General features: G+C 34.4%; 2 protein-coding genes across 3 annotated transcripts in view; one reads left to right on the forward strand and one right to left on the reverse strand.

Annotated features, from left to right (window-relative positions):
* Nucleotides 1–24,768, reverse strand: part of acer2 (alkaline ceramidase 2) — a 55,008-nt gene that overhangs the window by 6,921 nt on the left and 23,319 nt on the right. The window contains exons 1-4 of one of the 2 annotated variants that reach the window (XM_002663031.8): nucleotides 9,931–10,226; nucleotides 6,919–7,033; nucleotides 3,796–3,937; nucleotides 2,894–3,031 (exon numbers count right to left, since the gene is read on the reverse strand). In XM_002663031.8, coding sequence (XP_002663077.2) covers nucleotides 2,894–3,031; nucleotides 3,796–3,937; nucleotides 6,919–7,033; nucleotides 9,931–10,044 — 509 coding nt within the window. In that variant the 5' untranslated portion in view covers nucleotides 10,045–10,226. Of the gene's footprint in view, nucleotides 1–2,893; nucleotides 3,032–3,795; nucleotides 3,938–6,918; nucleotides 7,034–9,930; nucleotides 10,227–24,768 lie in introns of those variants that run through there. The other variant, XM_073907572.1, reaches the window with a different exon arrangement.
* Nucleotides 13,496–19,774, forward strand: tyms (thymidylate synthetase). The gene is made up of 7 exons (NM_131760.2): nucleotides 13,496–13,879; nucleotides 15,034–15,107; nucleotides 15,233–15,407; nucleotides 16,412–16,513; nucleotides 18,085–18,260; nucleotides 18,839–18,910; nucleotides 19,519–19,774. Exons 1-7 carry the CDS (start codon nucleotides 13,660–13,662, stop codon nucleotides 19,654–19,656), a joined length of 957 nt encoding a protein of 318 aa, NP_571835.2. The 5' UTR covers nucleotides 13,496–13,659; the 3' UTR covers nucleotides 19,657–19,774.

The raw sequence follows: 24,768 nt of genomic DNA on the forward strand, positions 1-24,768 counted from the left end.
ATTATTAGTCGCTATTTATTTTTTTCCCCAATTTCTTCTTAACAGAGAGAAGACTTTTTAAACACATTTCTAATCATAATAGTTTTAATAACTTATCTCTAATAACTGATTTATTTGGGAAATATTTAAAAAAGAAAAAAAAAATCAAAGGTGGGCTAATAATTCTGACTTCAACTGTATGTAGTTATATATATATTGTTGAATAAAAACAACTGAGTCACTGCTGAGAATGAAAAGGTGCTGGAAGAAGAAAGATAAAAATAAAGAGTGAGAAGGAAGTAAGCATGAGAGAAGGAAGTACAAAAGAGACAGGAAGTGAGAAACAAGTACAGACTGTTACTCAGACGAACATAACACATCGTTTTGCTCTGAAGATATTTATAATGTATATATTATAATATGATTGAACCCTTTAAACTTCATTGACATTGAGTAAATTATAATATACACACACAATCATTCATTTTCCTTCAGCTTAGTGCCTTATTTATCAGCGATCACCACATCAGAATGAACCGTCAACTATTCCATCATATGTTTTACACAGCGGATGACCTTCCAGCTGCAACCCAGTACTGAGAAACACCCATACACACTCATTCACAAACACACTCGAACACTACGGCCAGTTTAGCTTAACAAATTCCCCTATAGTGCATGTGTTTGGACTGTGAGGGAAACCGGAGCACCCCGAGAAAACACGAGGAGAACTTGCAAACTCCACACAGACCCAGCCGGGACTCGAACCAGCGACCTTCTTGCTGTGAGTCAACAGTCCTAACCACTAAGCCACCGTGCCGCCATATAAAATGTATTTATTTATTTATTTATTTTTCATTGAACACAAAAGAAGATTCCTAATATGGGTGTCAATGGCTGCTTTTTTTTGTGTGTGAGGGACATGTTCATATTTGAGTGAACTATCTATCCCTTTAAGCACACTGTTGTCTGGTGTAACTGCAGCACTAAACTACAAACTCATGGTCTGCTGTAAGATAAAGCCTCTTCTAGCAGTTACGCACACAGAGAAGCACTATCAGGAAAACCACAGCAGAGCATCTCGCTCTCAGGAAGACGCTGATAAGCCTGTTTCTTCATCTGCAGAGCTAATGCATGAACTCTGAGCACATCTGGACAGATTATGGGACGGGTTTCCTGACGCCAGACCATTTCAGGCATGTGTGCTAAAGAACAAGCGTCACTTTGACTCTCAGAAAGGACAAACAGTATCAGGGTGGTGTTGTTTTAGGACAAACACACTGTCTGTTTTGTTCAAGTTTTTATGCTCAAAGTTCAGAAGACAGTTCGAAAACAAGCAGGAATTTATTATGTGAAGGACCTAATGTCCAAGAGAAAGAGTTAGGTAATGTCAAAATAAGAGTTTTACTCTAAATTGCTATGTTTGAATAGTATTTGGTGTTTTGACTGCATTTATTTTGATGTGCTGACAAAGATACAAAAACAATACATTTTTTGTTGTAATGTAAAATGTATGTAGTGTTTTAATTAGTGGTGACAAACAATTAATTGCATACAGAATAAAAGTTTTTTTCTTATAATATGTGTGTGCATTGTGTTTATTATGTATATATAAATTATTTGCACGTGGATATGTATATAAGTCAGAATTATTAACCCCCCTGAATTATTAGACCCTTTTGTTTATTTTTGCCCCAGTTTCTGTTTAACAGAGAGCAGATATTTCAACACATTTCTAAACATAATAATTTTAATAACTCATTTCTAATAACTGATTTATTTTATCTTTTCCATGATGACAGTAAATAATATTTGACTAGATATTTTTCAAGACACTTCTATACAGCTAAGACACTAAGACACTCCGCCTGCAGCCTTCAACCAAGACCAGTGCCAATACACAGCCATATCACACTGCTACTTGTGTGATGGTGCAGCAAAAAAAAAAAAAAATAATTATATATATATATATATATATATATATATATATATATATATATATATATATATATATATATATATATATATATATATAAACTTTTTTTGGATGCAGAATTAATCATGTTTAATCATTTGAGAGCATCATCATTAATAATTAAAGTTATTTTGTTTCACGTTTGTAACAGAACTGATATAACAGAATATTTTAATGTAGTGTAAATCCTTTTCAATGCATTTAGGTTCAACAAAAAGTACTCTAAAATTAAGTTATCATAGTTGTACCTCATATTAATAATATTGCATATCTATATTTGACTGGCATGGAAATAGACTCCCATAACTCTATCAAGTATTCAATTTAGGTACACCACAGTTTGGAATGAGTTGGACTTTTTAATATTTTGAAAGACGTTTCATTTATTTGATTAAACATAAAAGCTAAACAGTAAAATTGTGAAACTCTATTTCAATTTAAAACAACAGTTTTAAATTTCTAAATATTTTATAATGTAACTTATGCATTATATTTTCAGCATTGTTACTCCAGTCTCATAAGCCTTTTACGGCATGTATTTTAATTGTTTGTTTTTTATTATCATATAAATGCAGCATTGGTGTGCACAAAAGACAATAAAAAAGTCTCAATGATCACAAACAATAGACCAGTAGTGTATATATTATTTTGTAATATAATTTATAACATTTGAACAATGCTTTGAGTTACATTTTATGACAAGTAATATGTAGTTAAATCAAATTTAGACTGCAAATAAAATGAGGCTGCCTTTAAAATGTGCATTTCGTGACAGTACACCGACACATAAAGCAAGACTAGAGGCTATATATAGAGACTCGTCCCTGTGATTTCAAATGAATGTGCACAGCAATAAATATGTAATGTGATAAGATGGAGCTCTCTGAGGGCCTGATGAGTGTGCAGTGTGTGTGTGTGGGTTTTTACAGGAGCTCTGACCTCTTGAGCTCAGTGATGAGCAGTGCGGTGCACGGGATGCCCAGCGTCATCAGAGTGATGGAGTTTATCGCTGGCTTGATGAACGCCAGACAGGTGGTGATGCCTGAGAGCACACCGATGACCATTTTAAACCTCGACCTGGTGACGGAGAAAACATAATGTTGAGAAAATCAGTGGCTGCATTCCAAATTGCATACTTCCATACTATATAGTATGTTAAAAACTGTATGCGAGTCGAGTAGTATGTCTGAATTCATAGTATTCGAAAAACAATAGCCGAGAAGTACCTGGATGACCTACGACTTCGGGCAAGATTCTTAAGAGAGCATTTAGCCTAGCCTTGAATGTAGTACATCCAAGTAACATTCATACTACAACAGAATATATAAAACATACTTTTCTAATGGCCGTGTAGTAAATTAAAAGTCCAATTTAGTACCTAATCAAATAGTAGGGGATTTCGGAAACAGCCAGTGACTGCCATCATGGCCGTAAGAACTAAACTAGAGCTCCGTCTGCTGTTAAAATATAGCCTAGAGCATCATCTGCTGTAAAACATTAGCCTAGAGCGCCATCTACTGTTAAACACTAGCATAGAGCATCATCTGTTGTTAAACACTAGCCTGGAGCGCCATCTGCTGTTAAACACTAGCCTGGAGCGCCATCTGCTGTTAAACACTAGCCTAGAGCGCCATCTGCTGTTAAACACTAGCCTAGAGCGCCATCTGCTGTTAAACACTAGCCTAGAGCGCCATCTGCTGTTAAAAATAGTCCCTTTATTTTATTTTAGCATTTTATTTTATATTATATAAATATAAATGTGCCTCATTGGGGGCTATACAATCCTGAAACCACCTCTGTCCGCAGTATAATTGGATGTCTGTATGTATCTGCTAGCGTACCTGTCTCTTCTGAATATCTTGGGCAGGTATCTCTTGGGAAACCACATGCCGATGGCACACATGAGCACCCACAGTATGGCCAACTCATCCAGCATCTGACCCAGAAAGCTCAGGGTCGCATGGAAATAAGTGGAGCCGATGCCTAAAGGAGAGCAATCAAATTATAACACAAAACTGTATTAAAACATTTATTGCACAATGCATCATGCTTTAACATGATTAATCAACAAGGCAGAGATTAGTGTTTATATATATATATATATATATATATATATATATATATATATATATATATATATATATATATATATATATATATACCCGTTTGATTTTTTTTCTTTTTTAAATATTTCCTAAATGATGTTTAACAGAGGAAAGAAATTTTCACAGTACGTCTGATAATATTTTTTCTTCTAGAGAAAGTATTATTTGTATTATTTTGGTTAGAATAAAAGCAGTTTTTATTTAAAAAAAACAATTAAGGTCAAAATTATTAGCCCCTTTAAGCTATATTTGTTTTCGATAGTCTACAGAACAAACCATGGTTATACAATAACTTGCCTAATTACCCTAACCTGCCTAGTTAACCTAATTACCCTAGCCTAACCTTAAATGTCACTTTAAGCAGTATGGAAGTGTCTTGAAGAATATCTAGTCTAATATTATTTACTGTCATCATAGCAAAGATAAAATAAATCAGTTATTAGAAATGAGATATTAAAACTATTATGATTACAAATGTGTTGAAGAAATCTGCTATCTCTTTTAAGAGATAATGGTGAAACAATAAACGAATAATCCAGGGTGGTTAATAATTCTGACTTCAACTGTAAATCACTTTAAAAACTAGTTTACTCACGTTTTAAAGTAGTCAACTAATACATTTTACAATGTAGTTTAATCATTTCAAGCTGCTTATTCATTCATTCATTCATTCATTTTCTGTTCAAATTAGTCCATTTATTAATCCAGGGTCACCACAGCGGAATGAACCGCCGGCTTATCCAGCGTATGTTTTACGCAGCGGATGCCCTTCCAGCTGCAACCCATCTCTGGGAAAATCTCAAGCTGTTGTGAAATGATTTTTTTTTAAATTACCAAAATACAAAAAGAGGGTATTGAGTTATTTTGGTAAAATAAACAGCGGTTTCACAGTGTTGTTGAAAGACGTTCGTCATCATGAACGGCTCTTTGAGGTCTGCGATGCATGAATTCAGCTCTGTCTGCCTTTAATCCTTTGACTAAACTCACTGTATTATATGACGCCGAGGAGAATTTTAACTCAAAATCCCAGCCGGATTAATTAAGTCAGCAGCTTCTTTTTAGAGCAGAAAAACTCTGAAGACGTTTGTACAGAGCGGCGTTTGTGCTGAGCTGGCTGCTTTCCCATGATGCTCCACAAACACAAGCGCCGCTGAGCTTTACACACACACACACACACACACACGGTTTCATGGCTAAAAGTCACAAATCCCAGATGACCGTCTAAACCTTTATAAGTCCATACAAGAGCATATTAATAAGCAGAATCAAATATGGCTGGGCAACATGACAAAAATCCTACATCACAAAATAAAAAATTTATCTCATATCACAATAATATGTACAGTTGAAGTCAGAACTATTAGACCCTCTGAATTATGAGCCCCCCTGGTTTATTTTTTTCCCCAATTTCTGTTTAACAGAGAGCAGATTTATTCAACACATTTCTAATCATAATAGTTTTAATAACTCATCTCTAATAACTGATTTATTTTATCTTTACCATGATGACAGTAAATGATATTTGACTAGAAGTTTTTCAAGACACTTCTATACAGCTTAAAGTGACATTTAAAGGCTTAACTAAGTTAATTTTGTTAATTAGGCAGGTTAGGGCAAGTTATTGTATAGCAATGGTTTGTTCTGTAGACTATCGAGAAAAAAAATAGCCTAAAGGGGCTAATAATTTGACCTTAAAATGGTGTTTAAAAAATTAAAAACTGATTTTATTTCAGTCGAAATAAAACAAATTTAAGACTTTCTCCAGAAGAAAAAATATTATCAGACATACTGTGAAAATTTCCTTGCTCTGTTAAACATCATTTGGGAAATATTTAAAAAAGAAAAAAATTCAAAGAGGGGTTAATAATAACTGTATATAGTACAATTTTTGTAAAATCAATCAATTAATAATAATGTATGTATGTATATGTATATACACACACACACACACACACACACACATACACAACATGTAAATGACTGTCTCAAAAATGTACTTATGTGATCATATTTCTTGAGAATGTCTGGGCAAATGTTTGATTAAGAATGTATGAATATGAAATAAATATTAATAAAATAAAAAATTTATAAAAATACATATTTATTTAAAATTAATATACTACTACTTACTTCTTATACTGATAAATATTATTATATAAGAGATAAATATAGATAAATACAGAATATGAAATAAATAGAGTTTAAAAGTAATAATGTTGGAGGTTAAGTTGGCGGTTCATTCCACTGTGGCGCCCCCAGATTAACAAAGGGTCTAAGCTGAAAAGAAAATGAATGAATGAATAAATAAAATCACTAAATTGTTGGTACCCTTTCAGTGAGGAAAGAACGACTACAAAGGTCACTGAAATAGCTTAAGGCAGAATAAATAATGATTGATCAATCAGAAATTACTGAAAATAATGACACTAATGAAAAACAGATATTGCTTTCGGATTGTGGTTCAACAAAAGCTTTAAAAACGCAAACTAATGAAACTGGCCTGGATAAAATTGAAGGGTACCAACAATTTTGTCCACATCTGCATACAAATGTAACACAAATATAATAAGGAAACCTTGGGAACAAATGTGAAGTAATACTGGTAATCAGAACAGCTCATGTTTCACACACACTGAAGAATTTTGGGCAACACACTTTAATTTCTCAGAGATAACGCATTTCCTTCAGTGGCCCTTCCTGCACAGCTCAGCTATTTCCTGAAGACCAGCAATATTTCCAGAAAAGGAGGAAGACTGGAGTTCAGTAATATGCTAAACAACATGACTTCAGCAAGAGGTTACTGTCGGTCAATCAACAGCTGGAGGAAGAAAAAAATAAATAAAGAGTGATCAGATTTACCGACAACCACCAGCAGAGTCCATATCAGATAGATGCCGCTGTTGAAGTGTGTGGCGTACTGACGAAACAGACACATGAGGATCGGCGGAAGCACGAAAAACAGCACGTTGCTTATCTGGAAAAAAGACAGAAGCAGCTTTGAAAACAGTTTATGACAACTTACAACATTTTATGCAAGAGTTTTCCGATTTCCCCAAAAGAAGAGAGAACATACCATTGTATTTTTGTGCATTTTTTATTTAAATAATTTATTATAAAATGTTTAGTAATATAGAATAGCAAGGTTTTTTGCTTTGTATAATTTAAAGGGCACACATTATTCCTTTTTTATAAGATGCAAGTCTCTAGTGTCCTTAGAGAGTGTGAAGTTTCAGCTGTAAAATAATGTTTTATGATTCTCTGAAACTGACCCTTTTGATTCTAATTGTGGCATTTTGGTGACTGTTGCTTTAAATTTAAATGAGATGGGGCTCTTTGCAAAAGAGGGTGGAGCTACACATAGCTGTTTGTCAGCATAGTGGCATTCAAAAAAAGACAAAGGTCCTATGCTAATAAGGGAGAGATGGTCTCTAATGGGCTGGGCTTTCCCCCTCTGATGACACATGGGAGAATGCCAATCAAAGTGTTTCTGCAGACTATTTTTATCAAACACTAACTTATTTGTAGACCAATGTCCTTTCAACAGCTTGTCAAACAATAATATTCATTTAATTATTAACAGATCTCAGATTTATTAACCTGCCTGTGTGAGTTTTTGGTATAAAAGGTTTAGTGATATACTGTACAGTTGAATGAATTAACATTTCACACGATGGCTTATAATTTTATCTTAAACAGTAAAATATTAATATTATGTTTAGCTTCTTAGAAAAAAAAAACATCCTTTATGCAACACAAAAATGCTTCTGATTAAATACAAGACATTATTTTTCCCTAGAATTGTTTGTTAAAGGTTATTTTTCAATAAATTACACATTTTATTAGTAGCCGGATTTAAAATTGTTTGTATGGCAAACCACAGAAATACACTTAAATATGTAAAAAAAAGCATCTGTTGTCATTGATTAAAAAAAACAGTCAAACTGTTCAAGAAGTACTGTATTTATGTACACAATTATTTCTCAGGAAATGCATCCAGGGAAACTAAAGTGCATTGATCATATTTTGTTGCTAATTAAAATGTCTTTCTCTCGATTTTACCCTCTTTTCTCTCTATATATAACTGTAAACACACACTGTTTTTATTACAATAACAGGCAATTACAATGAAAATACATAAAAATAAGTAATAATATGTATAAATAGGTATAATACAAACAATGCAAATATTACTTTTTGCACGAAAAGTGAATGACAATTTTAAATAAGTATTACAATGGTATGGCAAAGAAAAAGAAAGTGAGAAAAATATATAAAAATTGAAAAAGTTAAAAAAAATAATACAAACTAATGCAAAATATTGAATAAAGCACATTTTATAAGGTTTAAATGCTTTCTTGTTAAGAGACTCTGAAATTGTATTCAAGTACAGATAGGATTCTCGTTTAAAAAATACAAAATTTGGTTTACATTTAGTATAATTGAACTTATATACACAACTTTCCAACAAATAATAGTGGGTTCATATAAAAAGTTGAATTAAGAACTGTTTTGTAGACATATCAGTACACAAAACATTTCTTATTATATTACAGCATAATAACAATAGAAAGGTTTGTTATTCTCTTGTTTTGATTGTCGAGCATTTCCAAAGTTCACAGACAGAAAAAGTTTACTATACTGAAATGATAACTGTAATAAATACTGTAGTATACTTAAGTTTTTACTGGTGTATTGTAGTAAAATAGAAAACTAACCTTACGTTAATTGAGTAATCGGATATATATTCTTAGTTGCTGTATTACCATAGCAACTATAGAATTAACGTTACCACAACAGAGGTTAATTCAACGTTACGTTACATTACGTTACTATAACAGTGCTAATGTTATATGGTTCAAAATAATACAATATAGCCTTATTTTAATGTATGTAACCCTCTTTGTCTTATATTTTAAATCTGTAATTGTATTTGTTATTTTACTGCATAAAAACAATAAAAAAGTTTGTTAATCTCTTGTTTTGATTGTCAAGCATCTCCAAAGTTTACAGAGAGAAAAAAAATACTAAAGTGTTACTGATAACTGTAATAAATACTGTAGTATACTTAAGTTTTTACTGGTGTATTGTAGTAAAATAAAACAACTAACCTTACGTTATTTAGGTAATCGGTTTATATTCCTATAGTTGCTGTATCACCATAGCAACTATAGAATTACCACAACAGAAGTTACATTACGTTACGTTACTATAACGGTACTATATAATTCAAAATAATACAATATAGTCTTGGTTTAATGTATATAACCCTTATTGCCTTATATTCCAAATCTGTATTTGTATTTGTTATTATTTCACCACATTATAACAATGAAAAGGGTTGTTAATCTCGTTTTGATTGTCGAACATCTCCAACGTTCACAGATAGAAAAAAAAATTACTAAAGTGAACTGATAACTGTAATAAATACTGTAGTATACTTTAGTTTTTACTGGTGTGTTGTAGTTATTAATTTTAAAATAGAAAACTAACCTTATGTTATTTGGGTAATCGGTTTGTATTCCTGTAGTTACTGTATTACCATAGAATTACTAGTTACCACAACAGAAGGTTAATTTAACGATACGTTACGTTACGCTACTATAACGATACTATGGTTCAAAATAATACAAAATAACGTTAAATTAGTCTTGGTTTAATGTATGTAACCCTCATTGTCTTACATTTCAAATCTGTATTTGTATTTGTTATTATTTTACAGCATAATAACAATAAAGGGTTGTTAATCTCTTTTGTTTTGGATATTGAGCTGCTCCAAAGTTCAACAGTTACAGACTTCAACTGCCAGTCGTTCAAACGCGCGCGACCCAAAGTGACACAACAACCGAACAAAGAAACATCTGAGCGACGTACCGTGTTATAAAATTCCGCAATTCCCGGATAAATAAGGTAATTCCCTTCACACCAGTCCACCTCGGAGCTGCCAGCCTGGAGATGATCCCACAGATGCGCGTCCATCATCATCATCTCAGCTGGACTGACGCGGACTGAAATACGTCGACAGCTTTAATAACACGCGTAAAAAGCGACTGTTTGTTTGAATCAGTGTGTTCTCATCTGAGCATGTCATCCTGCCATCCAGTCCGAGTCTATATAATCCAGGTCGACTCTGTGAGTGTGTGCTGTCTGCCCTTCACTGACTGTACTGTAGAGCACTGGCAATAACAACACAGCAACATGTGATCGCGCATGCGCAGAGGGCAGATCATGAGCTCCAGACGAAACAAACCGAGCAGAACAAAGAGTAATGGATAGAAAATAAATACTGTTGTGACTTTTTAAAACATACTATAGTAAAGTACTTGAATTAATTCGTTGATGTAATTCAGTAATATCTGCTATGATAATACAATAACGGTTGTAATATAAACAAATTAGCTTATAACACTGTAAAACCCAACAGTACACTTTATCAAATGAAATAGGTGTAGTTAACTTAAAAATGACTGAAAGTTCTACTCATTTGAAAAGAGTTTTGAACTCAGTGTTGAAGGTAATGAATTAATTAATACCTGAAAGACTATGGTTAGTCTTTTATGGTGCCAATCAGTTATTCTCAATCCCCCAGTAAATTTGGCTATATATTTAGTTTAATTGGTATATATTTTTGGTCATATCATGAGATAAATTTGATATTATATTATGAAAATAAAAATCTTAATAAAATGTATGTATTACATACCCACTATTTTAAAGAACATGCTGATATTTTATGTCATGAACCACTAGGGGTCGACAAGCCCCTGGCTGAGAAAATATAACTCAGTTTTTCTCCAGACTGGTGGGCAAAATCAAAGACGTTATATTAGTAACTGTGTTCAAATTCTAGAGCCATATGTGCATAATAGTACAATACATTTACCGATGACCAATAGTTGTGACTTTGTTGTCAAAATAACAGTGTGTATTGCGTATTTTGGCACTGCGCTGTGATGCTTTTAATAAGAAATAAAACTATTCTTACTCTAAATATGATTTTGTGTATAAACCTATATAACGTAGCCTACTTGTGTATATTATATACTTGCGTATAAACTTTATAAACAATTGTTTTTGCTCATAAACATAACACATTCTAATGTACAAGAATAAAAAATTATAAAAGCTGTATTTCACTTTTAATTTTTCAATGAGTACTTCCAAATCAACACTTCCAGTTCATAGTCACCATGGACTCGATAATATTTCGCCCCCTTTCTATAAAAGTCAATGGTGACATTTTTCAAAACACTGTATTTATGTTCAACAGAAGAAACTCATACAGGTTTAGCAACAACAAACTGAGGGTGAGTAAATGGTAGGAGTATTTTAATTATAGATTTTGTCCACTCCTTTAACTTGAAAACACATTTTCTGAACATGTCTAAACATGTCCCCAGTGTGTTGCCAAGTCTAACTCTACAAGTTTGTTTTTTCCTTTTGGTTTATTGCAATAAATATATTCAGCAGTACATATTTTATGGCACAAGCTTTACTTATTAGCAGTGATAAAAAGTGTGCTAGAATGATGAAACAGAATATAAGCACACTTTTGTGAGGTGGAAGGAAATAGGGGCAGGGTTTTTGTTTTGTGCATAGTTCCCTCATGCAAACTAACGTTAATGGGGCGTGGTTAAGAATCTTGTATTTGAATATGTCACACTGGGACAAACTGCCACTCCAAGTGTAACCCTGCCGGACCTTTTAAATAAGGTTAAAGAAGTGCACTTTAAAATACTTCACAAAATGTATCCTTGCAAAGCAACTTTATCTAAATTCATGGATATTGAGAGTACTTGCACATTTTGTAATATACATGAGGAAGACTTATCTCATCTTTTCTATAACTGTGATGCCTCTCGTAAATTTTGGAATGATGTTAGTGACGTGTTATTTGGGCAAAGAAATGTTAATTACAGGCTATCTTTAAAAGATGTGATTTGCACTTTGTCACACACAAAAAGAACATTTGAGTATGTTGTTAACTTCTACATTTTACATGGTAAATATTTTATACATAAACAGAAATTTGTGAAATGTGTACCAAAATGTAATATTTTTTTATTAGAAATGAAAAATCTGAAAAAGTCTCTAATGCAAATTAAAAACAAAAAGAGTGATTTAATGTTAGATTTCATGAAGACATTTTTTTCTAGTTCTGATCCCCCGCTGTAGTCGATGATTGTATCCTAAGTTATTATTTTAGTTTATATGTATAGAAGTATTTTGTAATATTTTTATGTTTTTATCTTATTTATTAATTAATTAATTTATTTTTTTTTGCAGTTTTTTATTAATTTTTTCTCTCCTGTTATATATTTACTTTATCATTTTTGGATCTTGTAACTATATTAATGTTTATGGATATAATATATATCTGAATTATTGTATTTTTACTTTATGTAATGTTTCAAAACTATAATAAAAAAAAATTAAAAAAAAGTGTAACCCTGCCGGTACTATGCCACCCAATTCGCTCCTAGCTGGGACCGAACCGGCGACCTTCCGCATGAGAGTCAGTTGCTCTAACAAGGAGGCTAAAGACAATAGCCTCTAGTGTCTTTCGCTAGAGCACCTTTAGAGGTCAGAGCAGTGAGGTTTACCTGCACAGCACTCACTAGCCGGCCTCCGCTACACAAGCGCAGGAACAAATAGTCAAACTTTGATAGAAGATTATCAAAACAAACATTTTTATCTGTGGATTAATTTGTATGGATTAATTGTTCACCCAAAGAATAACTACTGTAAGCTAGCAAAATAAAAATGCTAAATTTTGATTTTACATGGACTTGAAATGGACAGCACATGGAGAGACACATGAAATAATCTTTGATTAATAGTACAGTGATTTCCCTAATGAAAAATCCAGCTTAAACCAGCCTAGGCTGGTTGGCTGGTTTAAGCTGGTCGACCAGCCTGGTTTTAGAGGGGTTTTGGCCATTTCCAGGCTGGTTTCCAGCCATTTCCAGCCTGGTCTTAGCTGGTTAGGCTGGAAAATGACCAGCTAAATCCAGCTAAAACCAGCTTGACCAGCCTGGTTTAAGCTGGACATAGCTGGTTTTGGCTGGACTCCCAGCCTGGCTAGGCTGGTCAAGCTGGTTTTAGCTGGTCATCTCCCAGCCTGACCAGCTAAGACCAGACTGGAAATGGCCAAAACACCTCTAAAACCAGGCTGGTCGACCAGCTAAAACCAGCCAACCAGCCTAGGCTGGTTTAAGCTGGATTTTTTAGTTTTAGTAGGGTTATAAAAAGTAAACTAACATAATGCATACAATAAGGTAAAATATGTTTTTTAAGGGATATATGAGTGGCATATTTTGAGTTTTGGTATCACTAGGCTAGTTTTTAAATTAGTTTTGCCTGGCCACTGCTTTCGTTTTGATGTAAACACCTGGCAACCCTGCAAGTCTCGTCCACTCTCCAGTGTTATAGGTGGCGGTATGGACTTTTCAAGATGTCTGACTGTTACCCGCCAAAAATCTAAAAGAAGAAGAAGACGAACAGTTTCGCGGCAAAAGCTCCATCGCCCTTGTTGTGCTGCAGGATTTCGCTGCCGTATATTTCACTTTGTTTTAAAACTAACCATCATCTCAGCTGAGGAAAATGCCCGACACGGCAGTGGAAGTGACAAATGGACATTGCGTTAACGGAGAAAGCAAGAAAGAAACAAACGGAGGGAAAAAGGAGTTTTCTCTGTTTTGCGACGAGCGCGGGTATTTGAGTCTGGTGGAGTTTATTTTGCAGAATGGAGCAAAGAAAGGCGACAGGACAGGCACAGGAGTGATCTCTGTGTTCGGGACACAAGCCAGATACAGTCTCAGAGGTCAGTCACATCTGTTAAATACACTGTCATTGCATTTAATCTCACTGGTGAGCTTTATAAATCAAATGAATGCAAGCCTACTGGGAGATCATGGTTGTTGCTAGAAGGGATACAGCTGCGGCCGGAAGTTAACAAGAATTATTTATATTGTTGAATTATCCATTAATTGTGTTTTATTAACATCTACCTCTATCCCAACCTCCAAAGTAATGTAAAAACAGCGATTATAAAGAGAGTTATTCATAATATTTATTCAATTATCCGTTAAATTGGGGTTTATTAACGTCTAACGTTATCCCTGACGTTACACATACCCTCACAGTAATGTAGAAACAGCTTTTATAACGAGAATTATTCATATTGTTTATTAAATTTACCTTAATATTCTGTTTTATTAATCTCTATCCCTATCTCAACCCTCACAATAATGTAAAAACAGCAATTATAAGGAGAATTATTCATATTTTATTAAATTAACCTTAATATTCTGTTTTATTAATGTCTATCCCTATCTCAACCCTCACAATAATGTAAAAAACAGTATTTATAATCAGAATAATTCATAATATTTATTAAATTACCCATTAAATAGTGTTTTATTAATGTCCAACCCAAACCCAACCATCACAGTAATGTAAAAACTGTATTTATAACGAGAATTATTCATATTGTTTATTAAATTACCCATTAAATATTGTTTTATTAACATCTACCCCTACCCTAACCATCACAGTATTGTAAAAACAATAATTATAACAAAAAATGTTCATATTTATTAAATTGTCTATTAAATTGTGTTTTATTAACGTCTACCCCTACCCCAACCATCATAGTAATATAAAAACAGTATTTATAATGAGAATTATTCATATTATTTATTAAAATACCCATTGAATAATGTTTATTAATGTCTAACCCTACCCCAACCATCACAGTAATGTAAAAAAACAGAAATTATAGCGAGATTTATTTATATAATTTAACATCTACACTTATCCCACTCCTCACAGTATTGTAAAAACGGTAATTATTTCGAGAATTATATATATTATTCATTAAATGATCAATTTATTTTTCATTAACGTCTACCCCAACGCTGAAACGTTTATAAAACACAGTCTGATCATAAGCTGTGCTCATTGTGCACCTTGCAGATCAGTTTCCGTTGCTGACGACCAAAAGAGTTTTCTGGAAAGGCATATTGGAGGAGCTGCTGTGGTTCATCAAGGTGGGAAATATCGCAAACGTTTTGTTTTTATTTATTTAGAAATATATGTAAATGTAGTGTTGTTTTTTGGTCATGAAATTTGTCTTTTTTTTTGCATTGAATTGCTTTTTATTTCTTCAATTCAGGGTTCAACAAACGCCAAAGATCTGTCGGAGAAGGGTGTGAGGATTTGGGATGCTAACGGCTCCAGAGAGTTTCTGGATAAGAACGGATTCACCGATCGGGAGGAAGGAGATCTGGGTCCAGTTTATGGATTTCAGTGGAGGCATTTTGGAGCCGAATACAAAGATATGCATACTGGTAACCTTTCTGATATTGAAAATGAAACAATATTTAGCTTTTTAGAGAGCTGTGTAGTAAATGAGATTAATTTACAACAGTCCTGTTTAATTATTAGAAACTAATGCACACCTGAGGTGGTTTCTATGCATTATTTTCTAATACTTCAATGTATTGGAGTCAATTATTCTGCTTATGCATAGTTCACAGCTGCAGCCACTGTTCAGATGTTATATTTCAGACCATTGTCAGGTTTTTGTCCTCAAACTGCTCCTGTGTGCTGCACTAGTTTCACACACATCTCCTCCAGTGATTTCTGACTGTTGTAGCTGTGAAATAACTCAACTCCTTCAGCGTAGTGATATTGAACTGTAATGCGCTCAAAACCTGCCGGCACTACTTTATCTGTCCATTTATCTGAAAATAACTGCACACCTAAGAATGCTCATCAGCCAATCAGAATCAGGCATTCAACAGCCTTGTACAGTAATATAAGTACTGAGTAGTTGACAATGGGCCATTGAATTATCAGATAATAATGCACACCTGAGGTGGTGAAGCAGAGATGGTGCATTATTATTGTGCTAATAATTGTTGTTCAAGATTTTTGACAGTTTTAGTTTTCAGCGTAGTGATATGGTGCTGTAATGTGCTCAAAACCTGCCGGAACTACTTTAGCTGTGCATTTATATGAAAATAAACCCACACCTTTATATTAGCCAATAACAATCAAGGATTCAACAGTCTAGTAGTATAAACAGTTTTTTTGCTTTATTTTCTGTTCTAGCAACTTGCTAATTCATGCTAACAACATGTTAATTCATACTAGAAAGAATATGCATTGGAGTAATATTAACATATGTTAAACTACATTTTAAAACCGTTACAGGATTATTATGCAGCTTATAAAACATTCTCAATTGAAAGTTTGGAAAATGTGTACAATTTGCAAATACTTCACTTTTACTGTACAGACTATAAGAATTGGTGTTTAAATCAGGATGTGATTTCTTCTCTTCATTAAGATTATTCTGGAGAAGGAGTCGATCAGTTACAGAAAGTTATTGACACCATCAAGTCAAACCCAGAGGACCGAAGGATCATCATGTGTGCCTGGAATCCTAAAGGTCTGAGTGGAATTCTTAACCCTGTTGTGGTTTCTAATTCTATTCTGTTCTGCTCTATTCTGTTCTGTTTTATTTCTGTTAAATTGTGTTCAGTTCCATTCTAATTCTTTTCTATTCTAGTTCTATTCTGCTCTGTTCTATTCTGTTCTGCTCGGTTCTCTTCTAATTCTATTCTGTTCAGATTCTATTCTGTTCTGCTCTTCTGTTCTATTTCTATTTTGTTCCATTCTGTTCTATTCTGCTCTGTTCTAATTCTGTCCTGCTCTGTTCTAATTCTATTCTGTTTTAACTCTATTCTGCTCTTCTATTTTAATTCTATTCTAATTCTGCTCTGTTCTATTCGGTTCTATTCTAATTCTGCTCTGTTCTAATTCTATTGTGCTCTGTTTTGTTCGGTTCTATTCTAATTCTGCTCTGTTCTAACTCTATTCTGTTCTGCTCTTCTTTTCTAATTCTATTCTGCTCTGTCCTATTGGGTTTTATTCTAATTCTATACTGTTCTGCTCTATTTTGTTCCATTCTGTTCTATTCTGCTCTGTTCTAATTCTTTTCTGTTCTGCTCTTCTATTCTAATTCTATTCTGCTCTGTTCTAATTCTATTCTGATTCTATTCAGTTCTGCTTAATTCTGCTCTATTCTGTTCTATTCTATTCTTGCACTGAATATCCAGTACTACCTTATAGGAATATTGTTATAATATAAATTATTATAGTAGTACATTTTTATTTTTTAGATATTTTTCTTTTAACTCTTATATTTAAGTCTTATATGTACTTCTGTCGTTATTGTTCTTATATTTATAGTTTGCTTAGTTATAAGTTCAGTAATTTAGCACTTTTAAATAATCCAGATTTCATTACAAAAATGAAGTGATGTTTTTATTTTAATGCAGCTTGTTGCTGAAAAGTCTTCTTATTTTTAGTTTGCAGTTTTTGTTAACAGTAGAATTGTTGACAGTTTAATGATTTTAGTATTTAAGAACAACTTCATGTAAGTTTGCAAGATGTATTTTATCTAATTGTTTTTGTTTGTTTAGGCTCTATTTCAATAGCAGATCATTCATTAATTGTTCTAGCAGCTATAGTACTTATTTTGCGTATTAATTTAAAACATTTTGGGTTTTTTAGTGCCTTGTTAAAAAAAAATCTAAGATTACAAGAGTACAGTCAAGATTATATGTAACGGACTTTATTTTCATAATATTAGAACTTTATTCTTGAAACTTTTGACTTCCCATAATAAATTATAGCATTTTTCTTACAGTTTACTCTTGAATTTGGCTTAATTCTCGAACTGTTATTTATGTATCCTCATAACTAGATTTGTATGCGGCACTAACACGCCATCGCAGTTTACATAATGTAAAATAATGTAATACATAAATGTAAAACCAATGAAATTTCTTCAATTCACAAGCATATATATATATATATATATATATATATATATATATATATATATATATATATATATATATATATTTAAGTAATCAACAATAATGACAGTATCGCATCGCACTGAAACTAAACATGTCACATTAAATGCATTTTCTCTTTAAACTGTATTGTCAGATCTCCCTCTGATGGCGCTGCCGCCCTGTCATGCGTTGTGTCAGTTTTACGTGTCGAACGGTGAGTTGTCATGTCAGCTGTACCAGCGATCGGGAGACATCGGTCTCGGTGTCCCATTCAACATCGCCAGCTACGCCCTGCTGACCTACATGATCGCCCACATCACTGGACTCAAGGTAAACACACACTTCCTAGTACATTAAAGGTGAGCTATTATGCAAAAATCACTTTTATAAGGGGTTGTGTGGCAGCAGTGTGTGAATATAATCAGCGACTAATGGTAAAAATGTATTCATTTTATTATAGAAACACTTTGATTGCCCTTTGTACGTGTCATCACACGGGGAAAGCCCCCGCCAATTAGTCATGATCTCTCCCTCATTAGCATCAGACTTTAGCCTTGTTTTTAAATCCACTATGCTGACACACAGGCATTTGTAGCCCCGCCTTCTTTTGAAAAGAGCACAATCTCATTTGAATTTAAAGCGACAGTCACCTAATTTTTGGATACAGTGTGCAGCCCTACATGGGACTAAAATGCTAAAATATGTTGCAATAAAACAATAATAATAAGTAGTAAGTTGTGAAATTTGGAATTAAGTAATTCAGACATCTGTGTTATCGTCATTAATATGCAAAAGCTTGTTTTCAGAAAAAAGTACATCCAAACTGATCAGACAAAGAAAGAAAGTCTAACAAAACGAAATAATTCTGAATGTGTATTGTACTCATGTTTGTTGTTTCGTCCTTGCAGCCTGGGGATTTCGTTCATACATTAGGTGACGCCCACATCTACACCAATCACATCGAGCCTTTAAAAGAGCAGGTATGTTGGAAACATATGTCTTTATACATGTCACGATATGCAAACTTTTCCTGCCCAGTGGTGGACCTGATCGAGTTGAGATGCACTCATTGATGCTACAGTAACCGAAGCACATGCTGTAAAGGCTCCACCCTCTTTTGGAAAAGGGGGCGGAGACTAACAGCCTATTTACATTTAAAGCAACATTTTGCTTTCAACTGAAAATATTATAGTAATATATAAAGTATAATTAATGATCTGTGAGGTCTATTGAGCGAAAACTTCAGACACTATTTGTAGACTTGTTTTAAAAGGACATGAAGGACTGCTGATGAAAAACAACCAATGAAAATGTCATAGATTTTGAATAAGTGTGGGAAAAAAATTAGAGGAAGGCAATAAAGTCTAATCAGTTTAAGAGACCTATTAGCAATGACTGTATCTCCAAATAGATACTTGAATAGAAAGCAAATAGACACCTTTTGTACTATATTTGATGAATATTTTATCTTAACTCATCAAAGTTGTCTAAATAAAATGTTTTTATCAGTACGCCTTCATATTTTCAAGTGTTTTATGGTGTAAAGTCTATAAATTACAGTATGTTAACACGTGTTTTGTGTCCACAGATTCAGCGAGAGCCGCGTCCGTTCCCCAAACTCCGGATTAAACGCAAAGTTGAACAAATTAATGATTTCTGTGCTGAAGATTTTGAGATCTATGATTATAACCCACATCCTACAATCAAAATGCAAATGGCTGTTTAGACCTAATAACTCTCTTAAATTGTGTTTTTTTTAAATGCACTTAATAATATTAGTTTTTGTTTGTTTGAAATTTTACATTTTAGAACATTTAAAATAAAGTATGGATGAAACCGCTTCATTTCTTTTGCATCAGTGAAGACAGTACTTGTTTAGTTGTTGTTTCCGCTGTCTGAAATTGATCATGCAGGCAGGAGTTTTATAATTTACACATCATTTGAGATGTTGTCGCTTTTTTGTTGTTAGGCTTTTTAAAGGGCCATGACACCCCCCACTTTCGGTTAAAGTCTACTTCAGAATTTTTTCAAAAGACGCATGATTAATGGGCGTGGAGCTCAGCGAGCATCGGGCAGGAGTGGGCGTGGCCAGCAGGGGAGAACGTGAGCGAACAACTGTTGTTGTCAGTTTGCTCACAAACTGAGACACAAAGCGTGAGGAGACGCATGAGTTTATAGTTTACAAAGTTAAAATGCAAAGAAATGAACAGTGATTTAATGCCCTGCTACATTTGTTATTCGTAATTTCATATACAGACAACCACAATTTATATCATTATAAAGATAAGTGTGTTCATGTAAACACTATAAATGAGGACTTCTCCCTCAATCCCCGTATCCAGCAGACTCAGTGCAGCAGGTCTCCTGACCTGTCTATTTTACCCATTAGCCCTGCTGGTAATCTGGAGGATTTAGGCAAACACAGCAGCACGGCGATGTGTCTGAATGTGAACGAACTCCTGATAAAAGACAGCGTCCGCCATTCTCTAATTCTCGTGCTGCTCTCCAGACAAAAATACTAGCAGCACACACACAGCTTTGCTGTATCGGCCCTGACAAGATCGCGGGGGAAAACATGCAACAAACCCCGTGGATGATGGAAACAAACGCATATGAGCCTTCATGAACGGCTAAATACTGTGCCGTGGGGGTTCGTGTCTCACAGCTCGGGCTTGACTCTGGCAGGTCTCATGAATAATTAAGCAGCCGGCTCTTCTCATAGGATAAGAAAACTACACTATGAATAATAATGAGAAACCGACACGTCATCATTGCACTTGCAGTTTTGCGCTACATCGCCGATTTTGATCCCTCCCAAAAAATCATTTTAAACCCGGAAGCTGAAATTAGCTGACAAAAGCTCAACATTATCCAGTTTTCCCCACAATTAAAGCTGACAGGTGCTAACATTGTCTTAACTGATGCTCAACACACACACATCTGTTAATACAAAAAAAAACATTCTCTGCGGTGTCCTGAACCTTTAAAAACTTACATGCTTTAACACAACCTATTTTTACACAATAAACTGCTGGTTATGCCTAGTTCAGACTGCGTGATTTTAGCCCTGATTTTGGCTCGCCTACAGGTTTTGAGAAATCGCGACAAATGACTGAAATCACAGGCAAATCTGTGCTCGTGCACGTGAGTGACAATCACACAGTATGAACTATCAAAGATGCGATCTGAGAGAATCGCCGATGAGTCGCAGATGCCTGTGAGATATTTGGCGTGCTGAATATCTGGAGCTGTCGGTGATTCAAATCATGCCGTGTGAATTGAGTTTTGACTGAAAATAACATCAGCGATCGCCTACAGCCAATGAGAGAGCGGGATTCACTTGTGTGTGCGTGTGTGTATACCTGCTGCAGGCCAGCGGGAGGCTGGGGGAGGAGTTAAAAGCGCTCTTTTTCGGTTTATTTGGACCTACGAAATGGAGGAAAACTAGTGGAGGTTTGACAGGACTCAGGATCAACCGTGTCTGTTTGACGCTTCATACAGAAAGAAATTAGTTTATTATCAACGTTGAGGAGAAATGGCTAATTCCCTTTAAACTCAGGTGAGCAAACATGTACATGTTCTACCCCATTAAAGGCTTCTTTCTCATTATGTAGTTAATAACAAAAAATATACGACGTGTTTTTGGCTGTGAGACGTCGTTTAGACGAAGTTGTCGGCGATTCTTCCTATAGTAAAGTCATGCAATGTGAAAGCCCCTGTCGCCGATCCATCTTACAGTGTAAACAAAGCAGCGACGAAACGCAAGCCCAGATAGTCAAGCAGTGTGAAAACATCTGTGACACGATGACTTTGAAAATCATGCAGTCTGAACTCGGCATAACACTTAATAATAACTACACACTATGAATAATTTATTAAGCATTAGCAAATAGTGAATTCATTATCTGTTAAGCATTAACTCTACATTAATAAACGTTAGTAAGCAGTTTTTAACTGCAGCTACAATGCTGTATTCTTGACTTTGGCTATTGCTAATGTTGCTTATACAATTGAGTGAATCACTCCTCTTTTTTTACACGATGCTAGTTTCTAAAGTCAACATAATAATCTGGCATTTAAGTGATATTTAAGCAGTGTAAAATACACAGACAGAGGAAGGAACAGGATAATTGGAGGCTAACAGTCTCTGAGCATGTAAATGTCCAAATGTCTTTTTAATTTGAGAAATATGACCTCAATATTTGCTTAAACATGTTGCACTCATGTTGACACTGTAGTATGCTATCCACACTTCCTTGTGCATAAAATAAACGTCATGTTCGCCCCATAAAGAGCAGAATTAAGCATATTTTGCTAATTAAGGCAAACAGAGACATATGCTCAGTGAGTTATAAAAGCAAGCACAGGTTATTGCACTGGACAAATGTGGATATAAGACAACGACACTGTCTGGCTGCCAGTTATAAGCAGAGTATATCAGTGTTTGTGTGTATTTAGGCTGACCATAGAGGTCTGAGAAACGCAATCAGGATTATTTACGGGGATTTTCTGGAAACTACTTGGAAATGAGCAATGAGTTTCCTTTTGTGTGTCTATTTTCAAAATGTAAAACCCAGCTAAGCTTTCATAACAATGTCCTGATCTCACATGTTTAGGGTTCTTCGCTCACATTTTCAAATGTGAAATGTATTTTGCACTATAATTAATGGATGTGTGAAATTGGATTGTTTCAATGCACACAATTTGACTTTCAGTGTCAACAAGCACAGCAGGCAATAAAATCTCTGTATTTGAGTCTATCATTGAGTCTATTTGACATGAGGGTACATTGAGACATATGTAAACAAATATGAAATGTCATGTTTAGTCATAATAAATGTCATAATTAAATACTGGCATATATATGTACGCAAACATTCATTCGTTTTCTTTTCATCTTAGTCTCTTTATTCATAAGGGGTCGCCACAGCCACAAACTTATCCATCACATGCTTTACACAGTGGATGCCTATCCAGCTGCAGCGCATCACTGGGAAACACCCATCTCACATACACTCATACACTACAGACAATTTAGCTTACCCAATTCACCTATAGCGCATGTGTTTGGACTGTGGGAGAAAACGGAGCACCCAGAGGAAACCCACGCCAACACGGGGAGAACATGCAAACTCCATACAGAAATGCCAACTGACCCAGCCGAGGCTCCAACCTTCTTGCTGTTGATTTGTGTGGTTGTATAGCGGTCCAAACAAACTTGTGGTAACGTTGTTGCTCACTTCAGATGAAATTTGGAGGAAACTCGAAAGCTAAATGTAAGCAATGGCCTTCTGAATAAAGGGGCTGCCAAGTCTTATTAAATATTTGAGGTTGTGGTTACCTGAACTTTCAAAAGAGAGTTTTGGAAATACGTGAAAGTAAATAATTTTTTCTTTACAGATCTTGCATGAGAAAATCATGCAAAAAAAGGTCACAGATGCACTTAAGAGCTAAGATCCATTGTTCACTTTAGTATTATCAAAAACTGGTAGTGCTGAGAGTCACGAGCCCGATAAAGCAAGTGTTTACAACTGTCGAGTCCCATGTAGGCGCTCCAGATGGAAAGTTTTGTTTTGTGTTTACCTTATAATTAAAATTGTTGCGCGTCTGCTGGTTCCCGCCACTGAATGAGCGAGTTTGAGCTACTTGTAGGAAGCGTTCAGAAAAAACAAAACACCAGAGGAAAAACTCGACACAGAGGAAAATAAACATCTTACTGTCAGCTAGCGTTTCAGAAGGGTTATTGCAGAGCAACACAAACAGCACACAGAACACTGAAAAAAATTATTCAGAGATGATTACTTGGATTTACTCAATTTTTTTAACGTTAAAAGGTTGTAAACAATATATTTGTGTGGAATTTAAACAAACAAATTAAGTTGAACATTATTAAACTTAATTTGTTTAAATTCAACACAAATAAATTGTTTGCGACAGTTCTGCATGCAACACTTTTCAGTGAAGTATAGATGCATGACTACACGCAAGTCAGGGTTATTCTAGTGATTTTGACTTTATTATCTAAATATTAAGACTTTAATCTACTATCTAAATATTAAGATTCATGCTGCTTGTTTAAACTACTTATTTAAAAGGAGCTGAATCATACAATTATTGAGATTTTTGGGACAACTTAAATGTTTTATGCTCAATTTACTTTAATCTGTTAAGTTAACTAATTGACTTGTGTTAAGACAAGTTGTGTGCAACCCTGCATTTTTTTACAGTGCATGTAATTATGCTTAATTCATTGTTATCACTATAGTAAGTGTTTGACTGTCACCTTAAATTAAAGAGTTACAGAGTTTCATCTGTGAAACACAAAAGTGAAAAACCCATTGACTTCTTTAGTATTTTTTTTCTGCTATGGAAGTCAATGGGTGCCAGCAACCTGCAATTTCTTTTGTGGTCAACAGAAGAAACTCTAGAACTCTTTGAGGATTAAAACCACATGAGAGAGAGTAAACGATGGGGTACTTTTCAGTTTGGGGTGAAGTATGCCTTTAATGAAGATTATTTGAATACTTTTGACGGCCGTTACCTTGCATAAGCTGGTAATGATGGAAGAGGTTAAAAACGACGAGTTGAAAATGTACGTCAGAGGCGTGACTCATCTCTGTACGTGCACTAGAGGAAAATGGCAGAGAAAAAGGGTACTTCTTTCCTCATTCGTGCACCATAACAAGTCTACATGCAGTCATGGCTTTGGATCTGAGGAGGCTGTGTTGCCAGATTTTACTAGTAAACAAATATATGATCAATTAGTCATGACAACATATGTTTTGATTAATTCTAACTTTATTAAACTAAGTTAATCATGCTCTAACTTAATTTTGTA

Source organism: Danio rerio, chromosome 7 (genome assembly GCF_049306965.1).
Source record: "Danio rerio strain Tuebingen ecotype United States chromosome 7, GRCz12tu, whole genome shotgun sequence".
In the NCBI taxonomy this organism is placed as follows: Eukaryota; Metazoa; Chordata; class Actinopteri; order Cypriniformes; family Danionidae; genus Danio; species Danio rerio.